The 26,192-nt window shown below is 43.9% G+C and overlaps 1 protein-coding gene across 3 annotated transcripts in view; it reads right to left on the reverse strand.

Moving 5' to 3' along the window:
- LOC115162059 (coiled-coil domain-containing protein 85C-A) overlaps positions 1-26,192 on the reverse strand; it is a 75,827-nt gene that overhangs the window by 14,816 nt on the left and 34,819 nt on the right. For all 3 annotated transcript variants that reach the window (XM_029712983.1, XM_029712982.1, XM_029712981.1), the window contains exon 2: positions 3,276-3,346. In XM_029712983.1, the coding sequence (XP_029568843.1) occupies positions 3,276-3,346 (71 nt within the window). The remainder of the gene's footprint in view (positions 1-3,275; positions 3,347-26,192) is intronic.

Here is a 26,192-nt window from a genome sequence, read left to right on the forward strand (position 1 = left end):
CTAGCCACAACAAGGACTAGCCACAATAGTGGACTTTGCGGTTAGCCTTCAAAATAAAAGTATGGAATAATTCTACTATTTGTATTAATTTGTATCACTGTCAATGACATACTTTTATTTTGAAGGCAAACCGCAAACTCCACGAATGTGCCTAATCCTTATTGTGGCTAGCTTCACAACACATAACCCGGTCCGGTCAAGCCTCACTAGCCAGATGAAGCTAGCTGGCTGCTTATAACGTTAGCTTTGGGCAACGGGTTAAGTAGCTGGCTAGCTATTCATTTTCATGAACTGAAGTCCAATTTCAATAGGCGAACAATAAGTGGCAACCTAGCTAATACTTACTCACAAGGATTCCTAAATCATTGCTTAGAATAATGAAAATTACTGCAGTTTCTACTGGTCATTGTTTTCAGGCTGGTTGTATTGGTGCTAGCTAGGTACCCCAGAAGTTGCGGTCGAACAAATTATGTTTTATTACCAACGCGGTATTGTAAACACATCGTTCGTAGCCGGTGTTCGCTTGTTTGCAGACTTTTTTGTACAGCTTTGACAGTGCTACTGTATCTTTTTTGACACGCAAAGACCCAAACGGTGTTCCATACTATGTATGTCGTGAAGCTAATAGCAATGACACTATTACTGTGTAACTCTGGTAGGGTAACGTCTGAAAAATAGCGCACTTGGTAGTGTGTACCGGTGCTCGACCAGTCGGCGAAAGCCAACATCACCCAAGACAGAGAACGGTTAATTGTCAAGGGCAATGAATTCCATTATCTTGGCTTTAATGGATTTCACCTTTGAGTTGTCTCGCTGAAATTTTCGTACTTTTTTAAATGACTGCTCGACTTGTTGATTGCTCGATCCACACAGCAGACATTGTGGGCTAGGTGAGGAATGCTGTGTTGCGCGTGTAGCGCCAAATTTTATGTGGCGTCATTACATCATGTACCTACATTATAAAGGTATGGACGGCAGCTTTGACAACGGTTTTCAACAACGGCGTTAAACTAGACATCGGGCCGATACCGATGTTGGAATTTTTAGCTAATATCATCCAATTCCGATATGTTCACCGATGTATTGTGCATCCCTATTGCTAACACTAGCTAGCTAGCCAGTTAATATAACTTGTTTTTTCTAAATGTACTGTATCTAGCTAAGTTAGCCACGTTATGAATACAACTCTCATTTGCAGTCGACAACAGGATACGATTTGAGAGCATTAATTAGCTCCAAAAGTGGTTAGTAACTTTGGCTGCATGCTGACAGTGCATTCAGAGCCATCCAGTGGCTAGCCACATTACAACCAAAGACAGTACAGTATGAAGATAGGCAGAAACTGCTTCTCCAATAGAAATCCTCGTTCACACTTGTAGGCGATGTCATGGCGACATTGGCTAGCTAAGCTCATGCGTAGAAACACGGTTATAACAGTCGTCACTCGCCGAACTGCGCATGTGCAGGCCATCAAATCAAAGGCACTCCTTCCATATAAAGTTGAAATGAAAATGTGTCAGTTTGTCACTTTCATGAGGTTGGAGTAATAACTAGTTCAACTACTTAAGATGTTGGCTCAAATCTAGCTTGTGCCTTTAAATTTCAAGAAAATTAACAGCTAAGGAAGAATTTTTCACTTCTCTCATTGACTTCTCAAACCCCAAACCCCGGCCTGGTCGGTTTCGCAAACGTTTCCGGAAGTCTCGTGATATTGCACCTCTGGGATTAGAAACTCTGTGCTACAACCTTCATTTTCACCAGGTTCCCATGAAGCGTATGTAACGACAGTCCACCACAACATACCAGAGAGTCTCCTGATTAGCAAGGGGTAGTCTGTGTTTCATTTCATTGTGTATTAAAAACACAGTTAGAGATCATTGTGAGGGGATTTCACCAGTGGTTCGAAGAGGGAATTGTTTGCCACAGTAACCAAGAGGGTGGCATTTGGGACACATACATATTCTATTCACCTCTAGCTGATGTCCTAATGATGCTCCCTCTGGTCGTTACAATATTACTAAAACTCTTTACTACTCTGAGTGCACTATCTTCCCTGTAGTATCCATCTCTCTCGGGTATGTACTTTAGTGTGTATGTGTGTGTGAACCTGTGTGTATGTGTTCTAAGATCTCCTAGTAGAGAGTAGAGATAGTACAAATGTGTGTGTGCATGTGTTCTTGTTGTTGCTCCTCACGGATTCCTTTCATGTGAAATCAGACCCCAGACAGAATGACAATGAGAAGCAATGAAACATTCATCCCATGAGTGAGTTCTCCTGCTCTCACATCATTTATCCCAATCCATTATTGAAGTCCACTTTCACTGTGGAGATGAATTATTCACTTAACCATATCATCCCAGCAGGTAGAAACAAGCTCTCTCTCTCTCTCTCCCTCTCTCCCTCCCCTCCCTCTCTCTCTCCCTCTCTCACTTCCTCTCTCCCTTCCTCCCTCCCTCTCTCCCTCCCTCTCTCTCTCCCTTCCTCCCTCCCTCCCTCTCTCCCTCCCCTCTCTCTCTCTCTCCCTCTCTCTCTCCCTCTCTCCCTTCCTCTCTCCCTTCCTCTCTCCCTCCCTCCCCACCCTCTCTCTCTCCCTTCCTCTCTCCCTTCCTCTCTCCCTCCCCCCTCTCTCCCTCCCTCTCTCTCTCTCCCTCTCACTCCCTCCTTCCCTCTCTCTCTCCCTCCCTCTCTATATCTCTCCATCTCCTCTGTGTACCCGATTACTTGCCAATATTTAGCTATTAGCTCCCACTACATCTCTCTCATTGTCTGTTTATACTTTGAAAATGACACTCTCGTCACTACTGCCTTCTCTGCCTCTCCCACGAGAGAGTTTAGGTTTGAGAAAGTGAGAATGGGAGACATTAAGAGAGAGTTTAGGTTTGAGAAAGTGAGAATGGGAGACATTAAGAGAGAGTTTAGGTTTGAGAAAGTGAGAATGAGAGACATTAAGAGAGAGTTTAGGTTTGAGAAAGTGAGAATGAGAGACATTAAGAGAGAGTTTAGGTTTGAGAAAGTGAGAATGGGAGACATTAAGAGAGAGTTTAGGTTTGAGAAAGTGAGAATGGGAGACATTAAGAGAGAGTTTAGGTTTGAGAAAGTGAGAATGGGAGACATTAAGAGAGAGTTTAGGTTTGAGAAAGTGAGAATGGGAGACATTAAGAGAGAGTTTAGGTTTGAGAAAGTGAGAATGGGAGACATTAAGAGAGAGTGGAAATTGAAAAACAGAGCGGTGATAGTTCTCACCATGGTAACATACAGTAGCTGAGAGTTTTACCTGTGATAGCAGCTGCTTGTTGTCATCCTCCAGGATGCAGACCTTGGTCTCCAGTTGCCTGATGTAGTTACCTGGAAGAATAAAGAGGCACAGAAAATATAATGGAAAAGAATGTCAGTCAGTCCCACTGATCCAAGGCCTGTCTCATATCAATGACAGTGTCTGTCTTCCAAATGGCACTATATCCCCTTTAAAGTGCACTACTTTTAATAGGGCTTTGGTCAAAAGTAGTACACTAAATAGGGAACAGGATTCCATTTGGGACGCAGCCTCTGTTAAATCCAGGTGTCCATTCCGGCTCTGAACCAATGGAGTTGAATAGACCAAGACCCATGTGTGCCCACAGTTTCCCTCCAGTCTCTGTTAATACCAGTTAGGTTGTGTTTGATGTATTCTGAGTTGGGCTCTGGGTCCCTCTGTTTGTGTGACGCTCAGCAGTCCTCTCAGCCTTAATCCCCCACCAGTTCTATTGTTGACTCTCCCATGGGGATTATGTTGTGTTAGAGCTCCACTAAGACCAACATTGCTGTCTTTTTTTCTCCTGTAAACTGCTTATACCCAACACTCAAGCCTGAATTGCACAACTATTTCCTTTAGAGAGATCTATATCCAATACATCAACCAAAGCACTGGAATTCTGGAATTCTTCAGTGGCACGAAAACGTCTTGGTTTTCATTATTTAAATGGACTGTATCAGCAATGGCAGTAATTATTAGGCCCTACACACCTCTCTCTCTCTGTTCTCTCTCTCTCTGTTCTCTCTCTCTCTGTTCTCTCTCTATCTTTCTCTCTGTTCTCTCGCTCTCTCTGTTCTATCTCTCTCTATATCTCTCTGTTCTCTCTCTCTCTGTTCTCTCTCTCTGTTCTATCTCTCTCTGTTCTATCTCTCTCTCTGTTCTCTCTCTCTGTTCTCTCTCTCTGTTCTCTCTCTCTGTTCTCTCTCTCTGTTCTCTCTCTCTCTGTTCTCTCTCTCTCTGTTCTCTCTCTCTGTTCTCTCTCTCTCTCTCTGTTCTCTCTCTCTCTGTTCTCTCTCTCTCTCTGTTCTCTCTCTCTGTTCTCTCTCTCTGTTCTCTCTCTCTGTTCTCTCTCTCTGTTCTCTCTCTGTGTTCTCTCTCTCTGTTCTATCTCTTTTTTATCTCTCTCTGTTCTATCTCTTTTTTATCTCTCTCTGTTCTCTCTCTCTCTCTGTTCTCTCTCTCTCTGTTCTATCTCTCTCTCTGTTCCATCTCTCTCTGTTCCATCTCTCTCTCTCTGTTCTCTCTCTCTCTCTGTTCTCTCTCTCTCTGTTCTATCTCTCTCTATCTATCTCTCTCTCTCTCTCTGTTCTCTCTCTCTCTCTCTCTGTTCTCTCTCTCTGTTCTCTCTCTCTCTGTGTTCTCTCTCTGTTCTCTCTCTCTCTGTGTTCTCTCTCTGTTCTATCTCTGTTCTCTCTTTCCCTCTCTGTTATCTCTTTCCCTCTCTGTTCTCTCTCTCTCTCGTTCTCTGTCTGTCTGTCTGTCTGTCTGTCTGTCTGTCTGTCTGTCTGTCTGTCTGTCTGTCTGTCTGGCTGTCTGTCTGTCTGGCTGTCTGTCTGGCTGTCTGTCTCTCTCTCTCTCTCTCTCTCTCTCTCTCTCTTTGTCTCTCTCTCTCTCTTTGTCTCTCTCGCTCTTTGTCTTTGTCTCTCTCTCTCTTTGTCTCTCTCTCTCTCTCTCTCTCTCTCTCTCTCTTTGTCTCTCTCTCTCTCTCTTTGTCTCTCTCTCTCTCTTTGTCTTTGTCTCTCTCTCTCTCTCTTTGTCTCTCTCTCTCTCTTTGTCTCTCTCTCTCTCTTTGTCTCTCTCTCTCTGCATAAGCATGCTCTATCCTCCGTCTCAGTAGTTACCTTAATGAGAGGGGAAGCCCTGTAGAGGTGTGTGATGACCATAGTGATGACTGATGACTGAAACTTAGTAAGAGGGGATCTCTCTGCCATACAAAGGAACACACCTGTTCCTCCATATCTCCCTCTGAAGGAATGAGACAGAGAAAAAGAAAGAGATGGGGACTAGACAGTGGAACCAATGCCAAGGAGACTAATAGTCTAGCTGGTAGACATAAAGATGTGAAGGCTGTGACACAAGCCAGAGTTCATCTCATGTACCATATAACCTCTGCCCTTATGACTAGTAAATCACAAAAACCCACTTTACGTTGTTGCTGGACAAGGGTTGAGTCCCAAATGGCACCCCATTCCCTATACAGTGCACTGCTTTTGAACAGAGCCCTATGGGTCCCGGTCAACATTAGTGCACGATAAAGGCCGCAGGTAGCCTAGCGGTTAAGAGCTTTGGGCCAGTAAAGCCTTGTTCACATTGGCAGCCTGAAGTGACTCAAATAAAAAAGATGCATATCCTATTAGAATCTGTTATTTTTCATTGTCTAAACAGCCAAAAAGCACATGTAATTTGATATTTCAAGCCACAGGAGGTTTGAAGTAAGATACAAATCTGATTCCTGGCCATGTGACTTGTGTCTGAACGGTCAAATCTGATTTAATTGACCTCAAGTGGTTTTTAGACTGTTATTTGGCATATCTTGTTGCTTGCTAGCTACTCTGTTCACAGTGTTCTAACACTATGTTTTGAACATTCAAAGTAACTAGGAAACGCCCATGGCAGACATTGTTGTCGCCTTAGCTTGCTACATAACTTCTGAGTGATAGGAAGCAGGAGCACCACCACCAATCAGCCTACACCACTGTGCACACACCCATCGTTACTATGACAACTAGCATAGCCAACAAATGACTGCTGTCTGAACACGCAAATACAATCTGGTCACTTGTAACTTGCTGTTTGGACAGTCAGTACTCCAAAACAGATTTGAAAAACCAAACGAATTTGAGCATTAAGGCATACAGTGTGAGGCCAGGTTGCTTATGGAAACTTGTATCTACTCCACCAACAGGTGTCAGTATATTACACATAGAACCAATGACACAGCCAAGGCATTCATGGCCATTAGCTGTGAGAACGAGAGGCACAGACAGATAGATACAGTAGTGATTAACTTGATTCGTCCCCGAGGGAGAGAGGGAGGGAGGGAGGGACTCCTGTAAGCCTCTTTGCCCTTTTGTGACCCTCTAATCTAACTACAGTAGAACTGCTCTGGTCAGCTGACCTGTCCTGTACCCTGCAGCTAACTCCAAAGTCGATAACTTCAGACAGGCTGGCTAGCAGGGGTAACAAGGGGTTATAAACACTACAGATGGACCAGTGGGTAACCAGGGGTTAAACCCTACAGATAGACCTCGGACCAGTGGGTAACCAGGAGTTAAACCCTACAGATAGACCTCGGGCCAGTGGGTAACCGGGAGTTAAACCCTACAGATAGACCTCGGGCCAGTGGGTAACCAGGGGTTAAACCCTACAGATAGACCTCGGGCCAGTGGGTAACCAGGAGTTAAACCCTACAGATAGACCTCGGGCCAGTGGGTAACCAGGAGTTAAACCCTACAGATAGATCTCGGGCCAGTGGGTAACCAGGGGTTAAACCCTACAGATAGACCTCGGGCCAGTGGGTAACCAGGGGTTAAACCCTACAGATAGACCTCGGGCCAGTGGGTAACCAGGGGTTAAACCCTACAGATAGACCTCGGGCCAGTGGGTAACCAGGGATTAAACCCTACAGATAGACCTCGGGCCAGTGGGTAACCAGGGATTAAACCCTACAGATAGACCTCGGGCCAGTGGGTAACCAGGGGTTAAACCCTACAGATAGACCTCGGGCCAGTGGGTAACCAGGGGTTAAACCCTACAGATAGACCTCGGGCCAGTGGGTAACCAGGGGTTAAACCCTACAGATAGACCTCAGGCCAGTGGGTAACCAGGGGTTAAACCCTACAGATAGACCTCGGGCCAGTGGGTAACCAGGGGTTAAACCCTACAGATAGACCTCGGGCCAGTGGGTAACCAGGGATTAAACCCTACAGATAGACCTCGGGCCAGTGGGTAACCAGGAGTTAAACCCTACACATAGACCTCGGGCCAGTGGGTAACCAGGGGTTAAACCCTACAGATAGACCTCGGGCTAGTGGGTAACCAGGGGTTAAACCCTACAGATAGACCTCGGGCCAGTGGGTAACCAGGGGTTAAACCCTACAGATAGACCTCGGGCCAGTGGGTAACCAGGGGTTAAACCCTACAGATAGACCTCGGGCCAGTGGGTAACCAGGGGTTAAACCCTACAGATAGACCTCGGGCCAGTGTGTAACCAGGGGTTAAACCCTACAGATAGACCTCGGGCCAGTGGGTAACCAGGGGTTAAACCCTACAGATAGACCTCGGGCCAGTGGGTAACCAGGGGTTAAACCCTACAGATAGACCTCGGGCCAGTGGGTAACGAGGGGTTAAACCCTACAGATAGACCTCGGGCCACTGGGTAACCAGGGGTTAAACCCTACAGATAGACCTCGGGCCAGTGGGTAACCAGGGATTAAACCCTACAGATAGACCTCGGGCCAGTGGGTAACCAGGGGTTAAACCCTACAGATAGACCTCGGGCCAGTGGGTAACCAGGAGTTAAACCCTACAGATAGACCTCGGGCCAGTGGGTAACCAGGGGTTAAACCCTACAGATAGACCTCGGGCCAGTGGGTAACCAGGGGTTAAACCCTACAGATAGACCTCGGGCCAGTGGGTAACCAGGGATTAAACCCTACAGATAGACCTCGGGCCAGTGGGTAACCAGGGGTTAAACCCTACAGATAGACCTCGGGCCAGTGGGTAACGAGGGGTTAAACCCTACAGATAGACCTCGGGCCAGTGGGTAACCAGGGGTTAAACCCTACAGATAGACCTCGGGCCAGTGGGTAACCAGGGGTTAAACCCTACAGATAGACCTCGGGCCAGTGGGTAACCAGGGGTTAAACCCTACAGATAGACCTCGGGCCAGTGGGTAACCAGGGATTAAACCCTACAGATAGACCTCGGGCCAGTGGGTAACCAGGGGTTAAACCCTACAGATAGACCTCGGGCCAGTGGGTAACCAGGGGTTAAACCCTACAGATAGACCTCGGGCCAGTGGGTAACCAGGGGTTAAACCCTACAGATAGACCTCGGGCCAGTGGGTAACCAGGGGTTAAACCCTACAGAGGGTGGTGTGGACAGCCCAGTACATCACTGAGGCCGAGCTCCCTGCCATCCAGGACCTCTATGCTAGTCGTGATGTGTGTTTTGTCCTATATTTTTATTTAATTTATTTGTATTTTTAATCCCAGTCTGCGTCCCCGCAGGAGGCCTGTTGCCTTTTGTTCTTAACTGACTTATCTATTTAAATAAAATAAATAAAAAGCATAGTCTAACACCCACACTGACACTCCAACACACACACACACACACACTCACTTAATTTGCTCACACACACACACACACACACTCACCTAATTTGCACACACACACACTCACTTAATTTGCTCACACACACACACACTCACTTAATTTGCTCACACACACAACATGCACACACATTTACATACAATCATCATATACGCTGCTACTACTCTGTTTATTATATATCCTGATGCCTAGTCACCTTACCCCTGTACATATCTACCTCCATCCCTCCAGTATCCCTGTGCATTGGAAATATGGTATTACAACTGACTGACCCTGTATATAGTATAGATTACTTACTTTCTTGTGTTTTTCTTATTTCTCATGTGTTTTTGTTCTACCTTATGTTATTTTTACTACCACATTGATAATGATTCCTGCATTGTTGGGTTCAAAGCTTTTTCACTACTTGTGTGCGTGACATTAAAACTCCAAACATAACTATTGGGTAAACCCTACAAATAGACCTCCAGTTATGGAATTGATTTAAATCAAATTAGGTCACCTTGCCTCCCCCACTACTCCTGTCATTTTAAAAACCCAAGTAAAAAACGACCCCTACAGTACCTCTGGACACGCACACACACACACACACACACACACACACACACACACACACACACACACACACACACACACACACACACACACACACACACACACACACACACACAACACTTCCTTTAGGACTATAACATAGGGATACTGTATATCCCTACTCTCTCTTCATAGCAGCCCCCCTTACAGCAGTACAAAAGGAGAAGGCCCTGAGCTCAGTGAAGTGAACTCACACAGGAATGATTTCAATTACAGTGAGGGGGGGAGTTAGAGCAGGGGCCCTGGAAATGCATACACACACACAGACTTATGTCCACACACACACTTATGTCCACACACACAGCCGCAAGGTAGATCCAGTAATGATTTCAAGTACAGTACCTTGTAGGTGGAGTTAGACTAGAAAGGCTAGTGGGGAAGGGAAAACACACTCACAGTGGCCGGTGGGGCAGGCAAACAGTGCTGTATTGTTACGCTTCACTGTTCACAGGGTCGCTATAGTAACCTGACCTGACCTGACTCTGAGGCCATAAGGTTCTGATGACTGAGTCCTGGGCCCGGTTGCATAAAACATCTTAAATGTTTCTCTTAAGGGTTAACCTTAAGGAATATTTTTACCTGACCTCAAGGAATTGTTTAAAGGTGTTGTATAGAGCCCCTCAAACATTTCCTTAGGTAACTGCATCATTTAAGAGAGAGAACAATGAGAGCGAGATTTCATTGGATGTATAAATGTGAAGCATCCGCTTGGCATTTCCACTCACTACCAAATATGGTAGTGACAGGAAGCCCACTGGCGGGCAGTGGGAGAAGATGGAACGAGCTGGATTTTAGCCGACATTCAGACATTTCTATAAAGCATTTGATCTCAATACAGTTTTTTGTTCCTAAAACTGGAATATATTGTGGACTAAGTTTTGTAGACTTTACCCTTTGTAAAAGTTTTTAAAAAATGGCTTTGTTTAGAAGGAGTGCAAAGGTGGATTGAGTTATTGCACCCGCGCACTTCAGAGTAGGAGTTCCCTAACGGAAATATGCAGAAGCTGCTAGATCGCGCCAATAGGATCTCGCGAGCTCGTGCTTGGCTCTGCCCACTTCCTTGCTTGTTCTGCCCACTTTGACTCATTTGTTCCTATTGGAAACAACAGGCTGTGGTCTATCTTGGTTTAGTTATAAAAATCTTTGGTTTCACGGTAGTTTGAAGGCATCTTGGCAGAAGGCTTCCAGGTTAAGCGAGCAGTGTGTCAACAAGGAGTGCGGCTTGGCAGGGTCGTGTTTAGGATGTTTCTCGACCTTGGATCTCGACTTTTGCCTCTCGAGTCCATACAGGAGTTGCAGCGATGGGACACGACTTTAACTACCAATTGGATACCACAAAATTGGGGAGAAAAAGGGGTAAAAGTATATAAAAAAACAAAAAATATATATTTTTAAAGACTCTCTGGTTACCATGGAGATGACCTGATTCACTGAATGAACTTCTCGTCAAAGATCTTGCGAGATCGCAAAATATAACTTCTACATTCAGGACAGAAGAAACCAAATGATTCAGAACATAATAAAACATGTTTCTTTTAGTTACTTTCTTCTCAACTGGTTTCTATTACTTTCTAGCATGTCAAGCTAACTTACAGAGTAGGTAGCTACCTCAGCCAGCTAGCTTTGTCAAGCTAACTTACAGAGTAGGTAGCTACCTCAGCCAGCTAGCTTTGTAGCCACGGATTGTGTGTGCACCTTCCATTGTTTAGCTGGTGGATGTTTTCCTTTTGAAACTAGGGCAGAGGAAAGCAATATATTCACCTCCACAAATACTGTTTATATTAATATCCATACTGAATGAAGCACTTAAGGGACCTCATGGACAACTATTGTTTTCTGCAAATTACTTAAAGTTAAGGAAACTTAAGGGGAATATTAACTTAAGATGTTTTATTCAACCGGGCCCTGGCCCTACACAAGCCCTACACTGGCACTACACAAGCACCACACAGGCCCTACACTGGCACTACACAAGCCCTACACAGGCCCTACACTGGCACTACACTGGCACTACACTATCCCTACACAAGCCCTACACTGGCACTACACAAGCCCTACACTGGCCCTACACTATCTCTACACAGGCCCAACACTGGCACTACACAAGCCCTACACTGGCAATACACAAGCCCTACACAGGCCCTACACTGGCACTACACTATCCCTACACAAGCCCTACACTGGCACTACACAAGCCCTACACAAGCCCTACACTGGCACTACACAAGCCCTACACTGGCCCTACACTATCTCTACACAGGCCCTACACTGGCACTACACAAGCCCTACACTGGCCCTACACTGGCACTACATTAGCACTACACTAGCCCTACACAAGCACTACACAAGCCCTACACCGGTGCTACACAGGTCCTACACTGGCACTACACAAGCCCTATACTAGCTCTACACTGGCACTACACAGGCCCTACACTGGCACCACACTAGCCCTACACAAGCCCTACACTGGCACTACACAAGCCTAACACAAGCCCTACACAGGCCCTACACTGGCACTACACAAGCCCTACACTAGCCTTACACTGGCACTACAATGGCACTACACAAGTACTACTTGGGGCCTCCCGAGTGGCGCAGTGGTCTAAGGCACTGCATCACTACAGACCCGGGTTCAATCCCATGGGTCTCCCGCTGGCCCAGCATCATCCGGTAGGGGAGGGTTTGGCCGGCCGGGATGTCCCTGTCCCATCCTTGAGGCTGGCTGGGCACATACACGCTGACTTCGGTGTTTCCTCCGACACATTGGTGTGGCTGGCTTCTGGGTTAAGTGGGCAGCGTGTCAAGAGGCAGTGCGGCTTGGCAGGGTCGTGTTTCGGAGGATGCTTGGCTCTCGACCTTCGCCTCTCCCAAGTCCGTACGGGAGTTTCAGCGATGGGACAAGACTGTAATTACCAATTGCATACCACGAAATTGGGGAGAAAAAGGAGATGTGCCAATTTGTTGAATTGTGTTTGGAAAATAAAGTGGTAATATTTCATTCAGTACAGAAATGTGTAAGCGGTTTAACTTACCCTGTCATGCAGATCAACTTACCTTATACCTGGGCTAAGCTGTGCCAAGAGACCACTTTTTTTGGACAAGCTATTTTTTTTCAAAACTTTAATGTTTACATGAAGTCTGATTATTTCCAGGGATACACATCATCCTGAGATATATGTAGATATATGTAGACTAAGATCGAATCATACTACACCGGCTACGACGCTTGTCGGATGTGGCAGGGCTTGCAAACTATTACAGACTACAAAGGGAAGCACAGCCGAGAGCTGCCCAGTGACATGAGCCTACCAGACGAGATAAATTACTTCTATGCTGGCTTCAAGACAAGTAACACATGTACATGTTACTTGTAAAAAGTATAGATTTTTTTTATTTCGATAAAATAATAGAACACAAGCCACAGATATATACCCATAGCTCTTCTACTGGCCACACACACACACACACACACACACACACACACACACACACACACACACACACACACACACACACACACACACACACACACACACACACACACACTCCCTGAGGGCTCATTACAGAGAGAGGTGGGACCTGATCTGGACTGAAAGCCATAACACAGAAATAAAATGTGAACCCTGCAGGGCTTTTAAGGTCAAACACACACAAATACATACACACACACACACGGCCATTGACACACACAAATACACAGACACACACACACACACGACCATTGGTACACACACGGCAATGCCCAGTTGATAAACTGCATTACAGAAAAACATAATAAACGCTAGGCAAACTGTGTTAAGCACCATGGCCTACTAAATCAAATGACTTATTCTGGAGGACACAGCCTGTCTCTGGACACAGACACAGACAATGCTGACCACAGGAGAGGAGGGCATCCTAGAATTACAGTCCGTCAGCAGCTGTCCACTTCCTGCTAACTCATACGGATGGGTGGTGCCCTCTGCTCCGTCCCAGACACAGACAAGGTAGAGGCTGCTGGGGACAGAGGTATAGAGGTGCTGTCTGAATCAGTATATACTGTAAGTACATAGATTTATATTCCGGTCTCTGACATCGCTCATTCTGATATTTCTTAATTTCGTACATTTTCTGGATAATGTGTGTATTGTTGTTTCATTTTATATACAGCTATACTCAGTCCCACCAGCTCATCATTCTTAATATACAGCTATACACAGAAGTGGGGGAATTGGGATGAGAGTGTGTGGGGGGGGGGGGGGTGTAGAGAGAGAGATGGAGAGAGAACTTTAGGTATGATGAAAAATAGAAGAGGGAGTGAGGGAAAGATGTAGGGAGGAATGAGAGAAGCTAGATAATGTAATGTGGAGGAGTATTCACACATTGTTTGGTTAATACACACACCCCATCAAACGTACGGTCTGTGGATGGAGGTGGTTAAGGTGATGGAGTGTCTGCTTACACTACACGCCCCATGTGGAAACCAGTGTCAGCAAACACTCCCCCTCTACACTCTACAGGAGGAGGAGGAGAGGTAGAGGGAAAGAGAGAGCGAGAGAAAGAAAGAAAGATGGAGAAAGAGAGTTAGAGGGAAGGAGAGGGAGAGATGAGTCACTCAAATCTGTGTTTGAGCCAAAGGGGTAAGTTGAGCCACCCATGTTTCTAGAGGTCGACCGATTATGATTTTTCAACGCCGATACCGATACTGATTATTGGAGGACCAAAAAAAGCCAATAACAATTAAATGGCCGATTTTTATATATATATTTGTAATAATTACAACAATACTGAATGAACACTTATTTTAACTTAATATAATACATCAATAAAATCAATTTAGTCTCAAATATATAATGAAACGTTCAATTTGGTTTAAATAATGCAAAAACAAAGTGTTGGAGAAGAAAGTAAAAGTGCAATATGTGCCATGTAAGAAAGCTAACGTTTAAGTGCCTTGCTCAGAACATGAGAACATATGAAAGCTGGTGGTTCCTTTTAACATGAGTCTTCAATATTCCCAGGTAAGAAGTTTTAGGTTGTAGGTATTATAGGACTATTTCTCTCTATACCATTTGTATTTCATATACCTTTGACTACTGGATGTTCTAATAGGTACTTTGGTATATCCAGCCTAATCTCGGGAGTTGATAGGCTTGAAGTCATAAACAGCGCAATGCTTGAAGGACAGCGAAGAGCTGCTGGCAAATGCAGGAAAGTGCTGTTTGAATGAATACTTACGAGCATGCTGCTGCCTACCACTGCTCAGTCAGACTGCTCTATCAAATCATAGACTTAATTATAATATAATAACACAGAAATACGAGCCTTAGGTCATTAATATGGTCAAATCCGGAAACTATCATTTCGAAAACAAAACGTTTATTCTTTCAGTGAAATACGGAACCGTTCCGTATTTTATCTAACGGGTGGCATCCCTAAGTCTTAATATTGCTGTTACATTGCACAACCTTCAATGTTATGTCATAATTATGTAAAATTCTGGCAAATTAGTTCGCAACGAGCCAGGCGGCCCAAACTGTTGCATATACCCTGACTCTGCGTGCAATGAACGCAAGAGAAGTGACACAATTTCCCTAATTAATATTGCCTGCTAACATGAAATTATTTTAACTAAATATGTAGATTTAAAAATCTATACTTGTGTATTGATTTTAAGAAAGGCATTGATGTTTATGGTTAGATACACATTGGTGCACCGACAGTGTTTTTTTCGCGAATGCGCTTGTTAAATCATCACCTGTTTGGCGAAGTAGGCTGTGATTCAATGAGAAATGAACAGGCACCGCATCGATTATATGCAACGCAGGACAAGCTAGATGAACTAGTAATATCATCAACCATGTGTAGTTAACTAGTGATTATGTTAAGATTGATCGTTTTTTATAACATAAGTTTAATGCTAGCTAGCACCTTACCTTGGCTCCTTGCTGCACTCGCATAACAGGTAGTCAGCCTGCCATGCAGGCTCCTCGTGGAGTGCAATGTAATTGGTCGTAATCGGTGTTCAAAAATGCTGATTGCCGATTGTTATGAAAACTTGAAAACGGCCCTAATTAATAGGCCATTCCGATTAATCGGCCATTCCGACTACTTGTTTCTAGGAAACCATACATAAAATTAATCATTTCACTAAATATTTTGGAAGAGGGCATCATTTCATGGAGTTTGTGAAGAAAGAAACCATATGGAAAGAGTGGTAAGCAAGTTAGGCCCAAAAAACTGATTGAATATATTGTGTTAGGGGTTTCATGATGCTATAAGCTTCAATATGAGGTCCTAAACCTAGCATGAAAGTGCATCATTGTAGCTGTCTGGGCTAATATAGTACAAATGTTTGCCTTGGGGTAAATTGAACCAATGGCAATGAGGTAAGTTAAGCCAATGGTTGAGCTAATGGTAAGTTGAGCAAATGGAAGTGTTTTCTTCCCAGGTGTAATGCAAGGCATTATCACTGGGATATGAGGAAACAACAGGGCCTGGCCTATGTTAAAAATTAAAAATTAAAAAAGTACAAAGTGTTTGTTAGGTGTTAAGCTTGTGTTAAAAGATGCTTAAAACATGATTAAAAGACTAAAAAAGCCAATTTGTTGAATTGTGTTTGAAATATAAAGATCGACATGTTTTTAAAAATGATAGATAGTGGTAATATTTCATTCAGTACAGAAATGTGTAAGCGGTTTAACTTACCCTGTCCCGCGGCTCAACTTACCTTATACCTGGGCTAAGCTGTGCCAAGAGACTACTTTTTGTGCCAAGAGACCAGCTATTTTTTCTCAACTTTAATGTTTACATAAATTTGGATTATTTCCAGGGATACACATCATGCTGAAATATATGTAGATACGATATTTCCCTTGAGTGATGCTGAATGTATTGGTAAATTTACCTCACTCTCCCCTAATGAGGCACAGCACAGCACAGTTAGAGCACGCACACACAGACACACACACAGCTATGACCCTGCTCTCCTCTCCTCTCATACCCTCTTCCCTCAAAGCTACACACACAGACACACACACACACACACACAAACATACACAGCTATGACCCTGCTCTCCTCTCCTCTCATACCCTCTTCCCTCAAAGCTACACACACAGACACACACACACACACAAACATACACAGCTATGACCCTGCTCTCCTCTCATACCCTCTTCCCTCAAAGATACACACACACACAGACACACACAGCTATGACCCTGCTCTCCTCTCCTCTCATACCCTCTTCCCTCAAAGATACACACACAGACACACACACACACACACACACACACACACACACAGACACACACCGACACACACAGACACACACCAACACCGTGTGGAAGGAGGCAACCTGACACCTGCTATTTCAGCATCTACCTCCCTGTTTTTCATAATGCACCACTGAACTCACACCAAACTGTGTTACTCTGCTATTTCAATACATTTCCATGAGAGACAACTGCTCCTGTGTGTTTATGTACCTACATCTGATGCTCCTGTGTTTGTGTATCTAGATGTAAACTCATGAAGCCGTTTCAGGGAACATGCAAATCCCAGCCACATCTCCAGCTACAGGATGTTTGCTTCCCAGTACGTACATTGCCCTTGACCACAAATTACATCACCTGATAGCTCAAGTCCTACAGGCACTTTAGTTCATCTCTTTCCTCATGTAGCTAGGCAAAATCCAACACCAACACACACCATTTTGTGTTGACTCAAAATGGGTCAAAATTCTACAAAGATCCAGAAAAAAAGGACCTTTTGCATTCCAGGTAAAATAACAACCCAATGTTTATATCCCAGGATAAATTAGCTAGAAACAGCAAGCTAGCTAGCTAAATCTCCATGAATGTTTAATACTCTTTGACCTGTCCCCAAATTAATATAATTGGTTCAGAGTTTGTTTTGATGTTTCAACCTTTGTGTCCTGATCGCTTCTGGTGTGGAAATGGTTTTTTAGTAGGATTTTGTTTGATAAATGCCGAAAATAAAGTCTGTGGTAAACACAGGCCTGGGAGAGCTGTATTTCATCTTCATCAGTTAACGTCACTTGTGAAATGTGAAGCATGTATGTAATCATAAGAAACACTTAAAGGCTTCATAATTAATAAAGGTCATGTTAACTGACTAACATTATCTCAGAACAAAATGTAGATCTCCTAAGCCTGTGTTAACCTTATTTTTGGTGAATATCCCCATTCATTTCACCCATAGGAATGGCCAATGAACCAATGGTAGAAGCGTTTTTAGGACTACAAGCTGGCAAGCTCTATACTACAGTAACATATAGTCCATGGCCACATGGAAGCCTGTGATGTGCTCCAGTCAACGGCATAGTTGGCATCGCAGGCATAACACACATGTAGTTAATACACACACACACACACACACACACACACACACACACACACACACACACACACACACACACACACACACACACACTCAGACACTCAGAATGGATTCAGGTCAAAATTGTCAGAAGGAGCAAGGAGGTTCAGTACAGTAGAGTTCAGTACAGTACAGTAGGGTTCAGTACAGTTCAGTACAGTACAGTTCAGTACAGTTCAGCACAATAGAGTTCATTACAGTAGAGTAGGGTTCAGTACAGTAGAGTTCAGTACAGTTCAGTACAGTAGGGTACAGTAGAGTTCAGTACAGTAGGGTACAGTAGAGTTCAGTACAGTAGGGTACAGTAGAGTTCAGTACAGTCCAGTAGGGTACAGTAGAGTTCAGTACAGTACAGTAGGGTTCAGTACAGTACAGTAGAGTTCAGTACAGTACAGTAGGGTTCAGTACAGTACAGTAGGGTTCAGTACAGTACAGTAGGGTACAGCAGAGTTCAGTACAATAGGGTACAGTAGAGTTCAGTACAGTAGGGTAAAGCAGGGTTCAGTACAGTCCAGTAGGGTACAGTAGAGTTCAGTACAGTACAGTAGGGTTCAGTACAGTACAGTAGGGTTCAGTACAGTACAGTAGGGTACAGCAGAGTTCAGTACAGTAGGGTACAGTAGAGTTCAGTACAGTAGGGTACAGCAGGGTTCAGTACAGTACAGTAGGGTACAGCAGGGTTCAGTACAGTACAGTAGGGTTCAGTACAGTACAGTAGGGTACAGTAGGGTTCAGTACAGTACAGTAGGGTACAGTAGAGTTCAGTACAGTAGGGTACAGTAGAGTTCAGTACAGTAGGGTACAGCAGGGTTCAGTACAGTAGGGTACAGCAGGGTTCAGTACAGTACAGTAGCCTACAGTAGGGTTCAGTACAGTACAGTTCAGTACAGTAGGGTACAGTAGAGTTCAGTACAGTAGGGTACAGCAGGGTTCAGTACAGTACCGTAGGGTACAGTAGAGTTCAGTACAGTAGGGTACAGCAGGGTTCAGTACAGTACATTAGGCTACAGTAAGGGTTCAGCAGGGTTCAGTACAGTACAGTACAGTTCAGTTCAGTAGGGTACAGTAGAGTTCAGTACAGTTCGGTACAGTAGGGTACAGTAGAGTTCAGTACAGTAGGGTACAGTAGAGTACAGTACAGTAGGGTACAGCAAAGTTCAGTACAGTAGGGCACAGTAGAGTACAGTACAGTACAGTACAGTAGAGTACAGTACAGTAGGGTACAGCAGAGTTCAGTATAGTACAGTACAGTAGAGTACAGTACAGTAGAGTTCAGTACAGTACAGTACAGTCGAGTACAGTACAGTAGGGTACAGTATAGTAGAGTACAGTACAGTAGGGTTCAGTATGGTACAGCAGAGTTCAGTACAGTAGGGTACAGCAGGGTTCAGTACAGTACAGTAGGGTACAGTAGAGTTCAGTACAGTAGGGTACAGTAGAGTTCAGTACAGTAGGGTACAGTAGAGTTCAGTACAGTAGGGTACAGCAGGGTTCAGTACAGTAGGGTACAGCAGGGTTCAGTACAGTACAGTAGGGTACAGTAGAGTTCAGTACAGTAGGGTACAGTAGAGTTCAGTACAGTAGGGTACAGCAGGGTTCAGTTCAGTACAGTAGGGTACAGTAGAGTTCAGTACAATAGGGTACAGTAGAGTTCAATACAGTAGGGTACAGCAGGGTTCAGTACAGTAGGGTAGAGCAGGGTTCAGTACAGTACAGTAGGCTACAGTAGGGTTCAGTACAGTAGGCTACAGTAGGGTACAGTAGAGTTCAGTACAGTAGGGTAGGGCAGGGTTCAGTTCAGTACAGTAGGGTACAGTAGGGTACAGTAGAGTTCAGTACAGTAGAGTTCAGTACAGTAGGGTACAGTAGAGTTCAGTACAGTAGGGTACAGCAGGGTTCAGTACAGTAGGGTACAGCAGGGTTCAGTACAGTACAGTAGGGTACAGTAGAGTTCAGTACAGTAGGGTACAGTAGAATTCAGTACAGTAGGGTACAGCAGGGTTCAGTTCAGTACAGTAGGGTACAGTAGAGTTCAGTACAATAGGGTACAGTAGAGTTCAATACAGTAGGGTACAGCAGGGTTCAGTACAGTAGGGTAGAGCAGGGTTCAGTACAGTACAGTAGGCTACAGTAGGGTTCAGTACAGTAGGCTACAGTAGGGTACAGTAGAGTTCAGTACAGTAGGGTAGGGCAGGGTTCAGTTCAGTACAGTAGGGTACAGTAGAGTTCAGTACAGTAGGGAACAGCAGGGTTCAGTACAGTACAGTAGAGTCCAGTAGAGTTCAGTACAGTAGGGTCCAGTAGAGTTCAGTACAGTACAGTTCAGTACAGTAGGGTACAGTAGAGTTCAGTACAGTAGGGTACAGTAGAAAACAGTACAGTAGGGTACAGCAGAGTTGTACAGTAGGGTACAGTAGAGTACGGTACAGTACAGTACAGTAGAGTACAGTACAGTAGGGTACAGCAGAGTTCAGTATAGTACAGTACAGTAGAGTACAGTACAGTAGGGTACAGTAGAGTACAGTACAGTACAGTAGAGTACAGTCGAGTACAGTACAGTAGGGTACAGTATAGTAGAGTACAGTACAGTAGGGTACAGTATAGTACAGTACAGTAGGGTTCAGTACAGTACAGTAGGGTTCAGTAGGGTACAGCATAGTTCAGTATAGTACAGTACAGTAGAGTACAGTACAGTAGTGTCGTGTCTTTGGCTATGCCGGATTAAGTGATATGACATGCTAACTTATAAAATGATTTCTCTGTAATTAATATTACCTGATTAAGCTAATCATGTAAATGTAATTAACTAGAAAGTTGGGGCACCACGGAAGAACGTTTATAGAGCCGTTATCTTCCGAATAAACTCTTAAAATACTTCGATAGCAGTCAATATTAACCCTTATCTTATTTTCAGTCTCATAATGAAAGTTGTAAATTCTTGGTTATCTTCACGAACCCTGGCTAACAAGTTGAATCAGCAATACAAAATTGGGTTTAATTATTTATTTACTAAATACCTAACTAATCACACAGAATTACAAATACACAGAACACCAATGATGTCATACAGAAAACGTCCCGGTGGACGGAACCTGGTTACACAAAGGAAAGGGGGTTGGGCTTGAATGAAAGAGCGGGAAGATTTAGGAACAAAGAAACAGCAGCTATGCTATCGTAAATACATTATCTTATGCATTCTAAATTACCGCCCATTTGGAAAAGGAAAATGCAATAAATATTTACTCTGAGCTGCGCTTCGGTAGATTGGTCGTAGATGCTGGCCGGGTTGGCCAACAGATCTTCCTGTAGTGGAAGAATGTCAATGGTGGTAAATTGGGTATCTTCGTCTGGTTGTTAGACTGGATCCGTCGTCCGTCCTTTCCTAGCCCACGTTAGCAGCGGCAGCTACTAACTCAACGGCTAGGAAGTATCACTTCTGTAGTGAATAAGCTCAAAGTTCATACCAGTTCATACCATAGCTCACACCGAGGTTGGCTTAGTTCTGTTCTTGACATGTGTCCTTCTAACGTAGAGGCTGCAGACCTCCCGTACTGGAACTCCTGAATGTCTTTTCGTCAAAGGCTTATATAGTGGAGAGGGGGGAAGGAGGTGTTTCATCGTTTATAACCCCTGTCTCTTCACAGGGTTGGGCCACTGATCGAGCAGGGCACTTTCCTTATGAAAACCCAATTCTCTCATTTGGAAGCTAAAATTACATTTAATCTCCTAACAAACAATTTCAATATCAAACATTTCAATTGCATAACAATTCCATGTGACTCTGATAACTAGAGGGTGTATACTTTCTCAGGTACAGTTTATGTCGTCCTGTCATCAATCATAATGTCCCAGATAACAATGAACTGACCTCCATACTCATTACGTTATCAAGCATATTTCCAACTGGTTTTATTACCAAAATATGGTTCCTTTTCCCCATTTGTTTGATGTTCCCAGACTCTCTATATTTAACACAGGCTATTCAAGTCCTTCAGTAGGGTCAGAGAGAGAGGGGAAGGGAGAAAGGTATTTATGGGGGGGTCATAAACCTTACCCACAGGCCAATGTCATGACAGTAGGGTTCAGTACAGTACAGTACAGTAGAGTTCAGTACAGTAGGGTTCAGTAGGGTACAGCAGAGTTCAGTATAGTACAGTACAGTAGAGTACAGTACAGTAGGGTTCAGTACAGTACAGTAGGGTTCAGTATGGTACAGCAGAGTTCAGTACAGTAAGGTAGAGCAGAGTTCAGTATAGTACAGTACAGTAGGGTTCAGTACAGTACAGTACAGTAGGGTTCAGTAGGGTACAGCAGAGTTCAGTATAGTACAGTACAGTACAGTAGAGTACAGTACAGTAGAGTACAGTATAGTACAGTACAGTAGGGTTCAGTACAGTACAGTAGGGTTCAGTAGGGTACAGCAGAATTATAGTACAGTACAGTAGTACAGAGTATAGTACAGTACAGTAGAGTACAGTATAGTACAGTAGAGTACAGTATAGTACAGTAGAGTTCAGTACAGTACAGTAGGGTACAGCAGAGTTCAGTACAGTAGGGTACAGTAGAGTTCAGTACAGTAGGGTACAGCAGGGTTCAGTACAGTACAGTAGGGTACAGCAGGGTTCAGTACAGTACAGTAGGGTTCAGTACAGTACAGTAGGGTACAGTAGGGTTCAGTACAGTACAGTAGGGTACAGTAGAGTTCAGTACAGTAGGGTACAGTAGAGTTCAGTACAGTAGGGTACAGCAGGGTTCAGTACAGTAGGGTACAGCAGGGTTCAGTACAGTACAGTAGCCTACAGTAGGGTTCAGTACAGTACAGTTCAGTACAGTAGGGTACAGTAGAGTTCAGTACAGTAGGGTACAGCAGGGTTCAGTACAGTACCGTAGGGTACAGTAGAGTTCAGTACAGTAGGGTACAGCAGGGTTCAGTACAGTACATTAGGCTACAGTAAGGGTTCAGCAGGGTTCAGTACAGTACAGTACAGTTCAGTTCAGTAGGGTACAGTAGAGTTCAGTACAGTTCGGTACAGTAGGGTACAGTAGAGTTCAGTACAGTAGGGTACAGTAGAGTACAGTACAGTAGGGTACAGCAAAGTTCAGTACAGTAGGGCACAGTAGAGTACAGTACAGTACAGTACAGTAGAGTACAGTACAGTAGGGTACAGCAGAGTTCAGTATAGTACAGTACAGTAGAGTACAGTACAGTAGAGTTCAGTACAGTACAGTAGAGTACAGTCGAGTACAGTACAGTAGGGTACAGTATAGTAGAGTACAGTACAGTAGGGTTCAGTATGGTACAGCAGAGTTCAGTACAGTAGGGTACAGCAGGGTTCAGTACAGTACAGTAGAGTACAGTAGAGTTCAGTACAGTAGGGTACAGTAGAGTTCAGTACAGTAGGGTACAGTAGAGTTCAGTACAGTAGGGTACAGCAGGGTTCAGTACAGTAGGGTACAGCAGGGTTCAGTACAGTACAGTAGGGTACAGTAGAGTTCAGTACAGTAGGGTACAGTAGAGTTCAGTACAGTAGGGTACAGCAGGGTTCAGTTCAGTACAGTAGGGTACAGTAGAGTTCAGTACAGTAGGATACAGTAGAGTTCAATACAGTAGGGTACAGCAGGGTTCAGTACAGTAGGGTAGAGCAGGGTTCAGTACAGTACAGTAGCCTACAGTAGAGTTCAGTACAGTAGGCTACAGTAGGGTACAGTAGAGTTCAGTACAGTAGGGTAGGGCAGGGTTCAGTTCAGTACAGTAGGGTACAGTAGAGTTCAGTACAGTAGGGTACAGCAGGGTTCAGTACAGTACAGTAGGGTCCAGTAGAGTTCAGTACAGTAGGGTCCAGTAGAGTTCAGTACAGTACAGTTCAGTACAGTAGGGTACAGTAGAGTTCAGTACAGTAGGGTACAGTAGAATACAGTACAGTAGGGTACAGCAGAGTTGTACAGTAGGGTACAGTAGAGTACGGTACAGTACAGTACAGTAGAGTACAGTACAGTAGGGTACAGCAGAGTTCAGTATAGTACAGTACAGTAGAGTACAGTACAGTAGGGTACAGTAGAGTACAGTACAGTACAGTAGAGTACAGTCGAGTACAGTACAGTAGGGTACAGTATAGTAGAGTACAGTACAGTAGGGTACAGTAGAATACAGTACAGTAGGGTACAGCAGAGTTGTACAGTAGGGTACAGTAGAGTACGGTACAGTACAGTACAGTAGAGTACAGTACAGTAGGGTACAGCAGAGTTCAGTATAGTACAGTACAGTAGAGTACAGTACAGTAGGGTACAGTAGAATACAGTACAGTACAGTAGAGTACAGTCGAGTACAGTACAGTAGGGTACAGTATAGTAGAGTACAGTACAGTAGGGTACAGTAGAATACAGTACAGTAGGGTACAGCAGAGTTGTACAGTAGGGTACAGTAGAGTACGGTACAGTACAGTACAGTAGAGTACAGTACAGTAGGGTACAGCAGAGTTCAGTATAGTACAGTACAGTAGAGTACAGTACAGTAGGGTACAGTAGAGTACAGTACAGTACAGTAGAGTACAGTCGAGTACAGTACAGTAGGGTACAGTATAGTAGAGTACAGTACAGTAGGGTACAGTATAGTACAGTACAGTAGGGTTCAGTACAGTACAGTAGGGTTCAGTAGGGTACAGCATAGTTCAGTATAGTACAGTACAGTAGAGTACAGTACAGTAGTGTCGTGTCTTTGGCTATGCCGGATTAAGTGATATGACATGCTAACTTATAAAATTATTTCTCTGTAATTAATATTACCTGATTAAGCTAATCATGTAAATGTAATTAACTAGAAAGTCGGGGCACCACGGAAGAACGTTTATAGAGCCGTTATCTTCCGAATAAACTCTTAAAATACTTCGATAGCAGTCAATATTAACCCTTATCTTATTTTCAGTCTCATAATGAAAGTTGTAAATTCTTGGTTATCTTCACGAACCCTGGCTAACAAGTTGAATCAGCAATACAAAATTGGGTTTAATTATTTATTTACTAAATACCTAACTAATCACACAGAATTACAAATACACAGAACACCAATGATGTCATACAGAAAACGTCCCGGTGGACGGAACCTGGTTACACAAAGGAAAGGGGGTTGGGCTTGAATGAAAGAGCGGGAAGATTTAGGAACAAAGAAACAGCAGCTATGCTATCGTAAATACATTATCTTATGCATTCTAAATTACCGCCCATTTGGAAAAGGAAAATGCAATAAATATTTACTCTGAGCTGCGCTTCGGTAGATTGGTTGTAGATGCTGGCCGGGTTGGCCAACAGATCTTCCTGTAGTGGAAGAATGTCAATGGTGGTAAATTGGGTATCTTCGTCTGGTTGTTAGACTGGATCCGTCGTCCGTCCTTTCCTAGCCCACGTTAGCAGCGGCAGCTACTAACTCAACGGCTAGGAAGTATCACTTCTGTAGTGAATAAGCTCAAAGTTCATACCAGTTCATACCATAGCTCACACCGAGGTTGGCTTAGTTCTGTTCTTGACATGTGTCCTTCTAACGTAGAGGCTGCAGACCTCCCGTACTGGAACTCCTGAATGTCTTTTCGTCAAAGGCTTATATAGTGGAGAGGGGGGAAGGAGGTGTTTCATCGTTTATAACCCCTGTCTCTTCACAGGGTTGGGCCACTGATCGAGCAGGGCACTTTCCTTATGAAAACCCAATTCTCTCATTTGGAAGCTAAAATTACATTTAATCTCCTAACAAACAATTTCAATATCAAACATTTCAATTGCATAACAATTCCATGTGACTCTGATAACTAGAGGGTGTATACTTTCTCAGGTACAGTTTATGTCGTCCTGTCATCAATCATAATGTCCCAGATAACAATGAACTGACCTCCATACTCATTACGTTATCAAGCATATTTCCAACTGGTTTTATTACCAAAATATGGTTCCTTTTCCCCATTTGTTTGATGTTCCCAGACTCTCTATATTTAACACAGGCTATTCAAGTCCTTCAGTAGGGTCAGAGAGAGAGGGGAAGGGAGAAAGGTATTTATGGGGGGGTCATAAACCTTACCCACAGGCCAATGTCATGACAGTAGGGTTCAGTACAGTACAGTACAGTAGAGTTCAGTACAGTAGGGTTCAGTAGGGTACAGCAGAGTTCAGTATAGTACAGTACAGTAGAGTACAGTACAGTAGGGTTCAGTACAGTACAGTAGGGTTCAGTATGGTACAGCAGAGTTCAGTACAGTAAGGTAGAGCAGAGTTCAGTATAGTACAGTACAGTAGGGTTCAGTACAGTACAGTACAGTAGGGTTCAGTAGGGTACAGCAGAGTTCAGTATAGTACAGTACAGTACAGTAGAGTACAGTACAGTAGAGTACAGTATAGTACAGTACAGTAGGGTTCAGTACAGTACAGTAGGGTTCAGTAGGGTACAGCAGAATTCAGTACAGTAAGGTACAGCAGAGTTCAGTATAGTACAGTACAGTATAGTACAGTACAGTAGAGTACAGTATAGTACAGTACAGTACAGTAGAGTACAGTATAGTACAGTACAGTATAGTACAGTACAGTAGAGTACAGTATAGTACAGTAGAGTA

Source organism: Salmo trutta, chromosome 25 (assembly GCF_901001165.1).
Source record: "Salmo trutta chromosome 25, fSalTru1.1, whole genome shotgun sequence".
NCBI lineage: Eukaryota > Metazoa > Chordata > Actinopteri > Salmoniformes > Salmonidae > Salmo > Salmo trutta.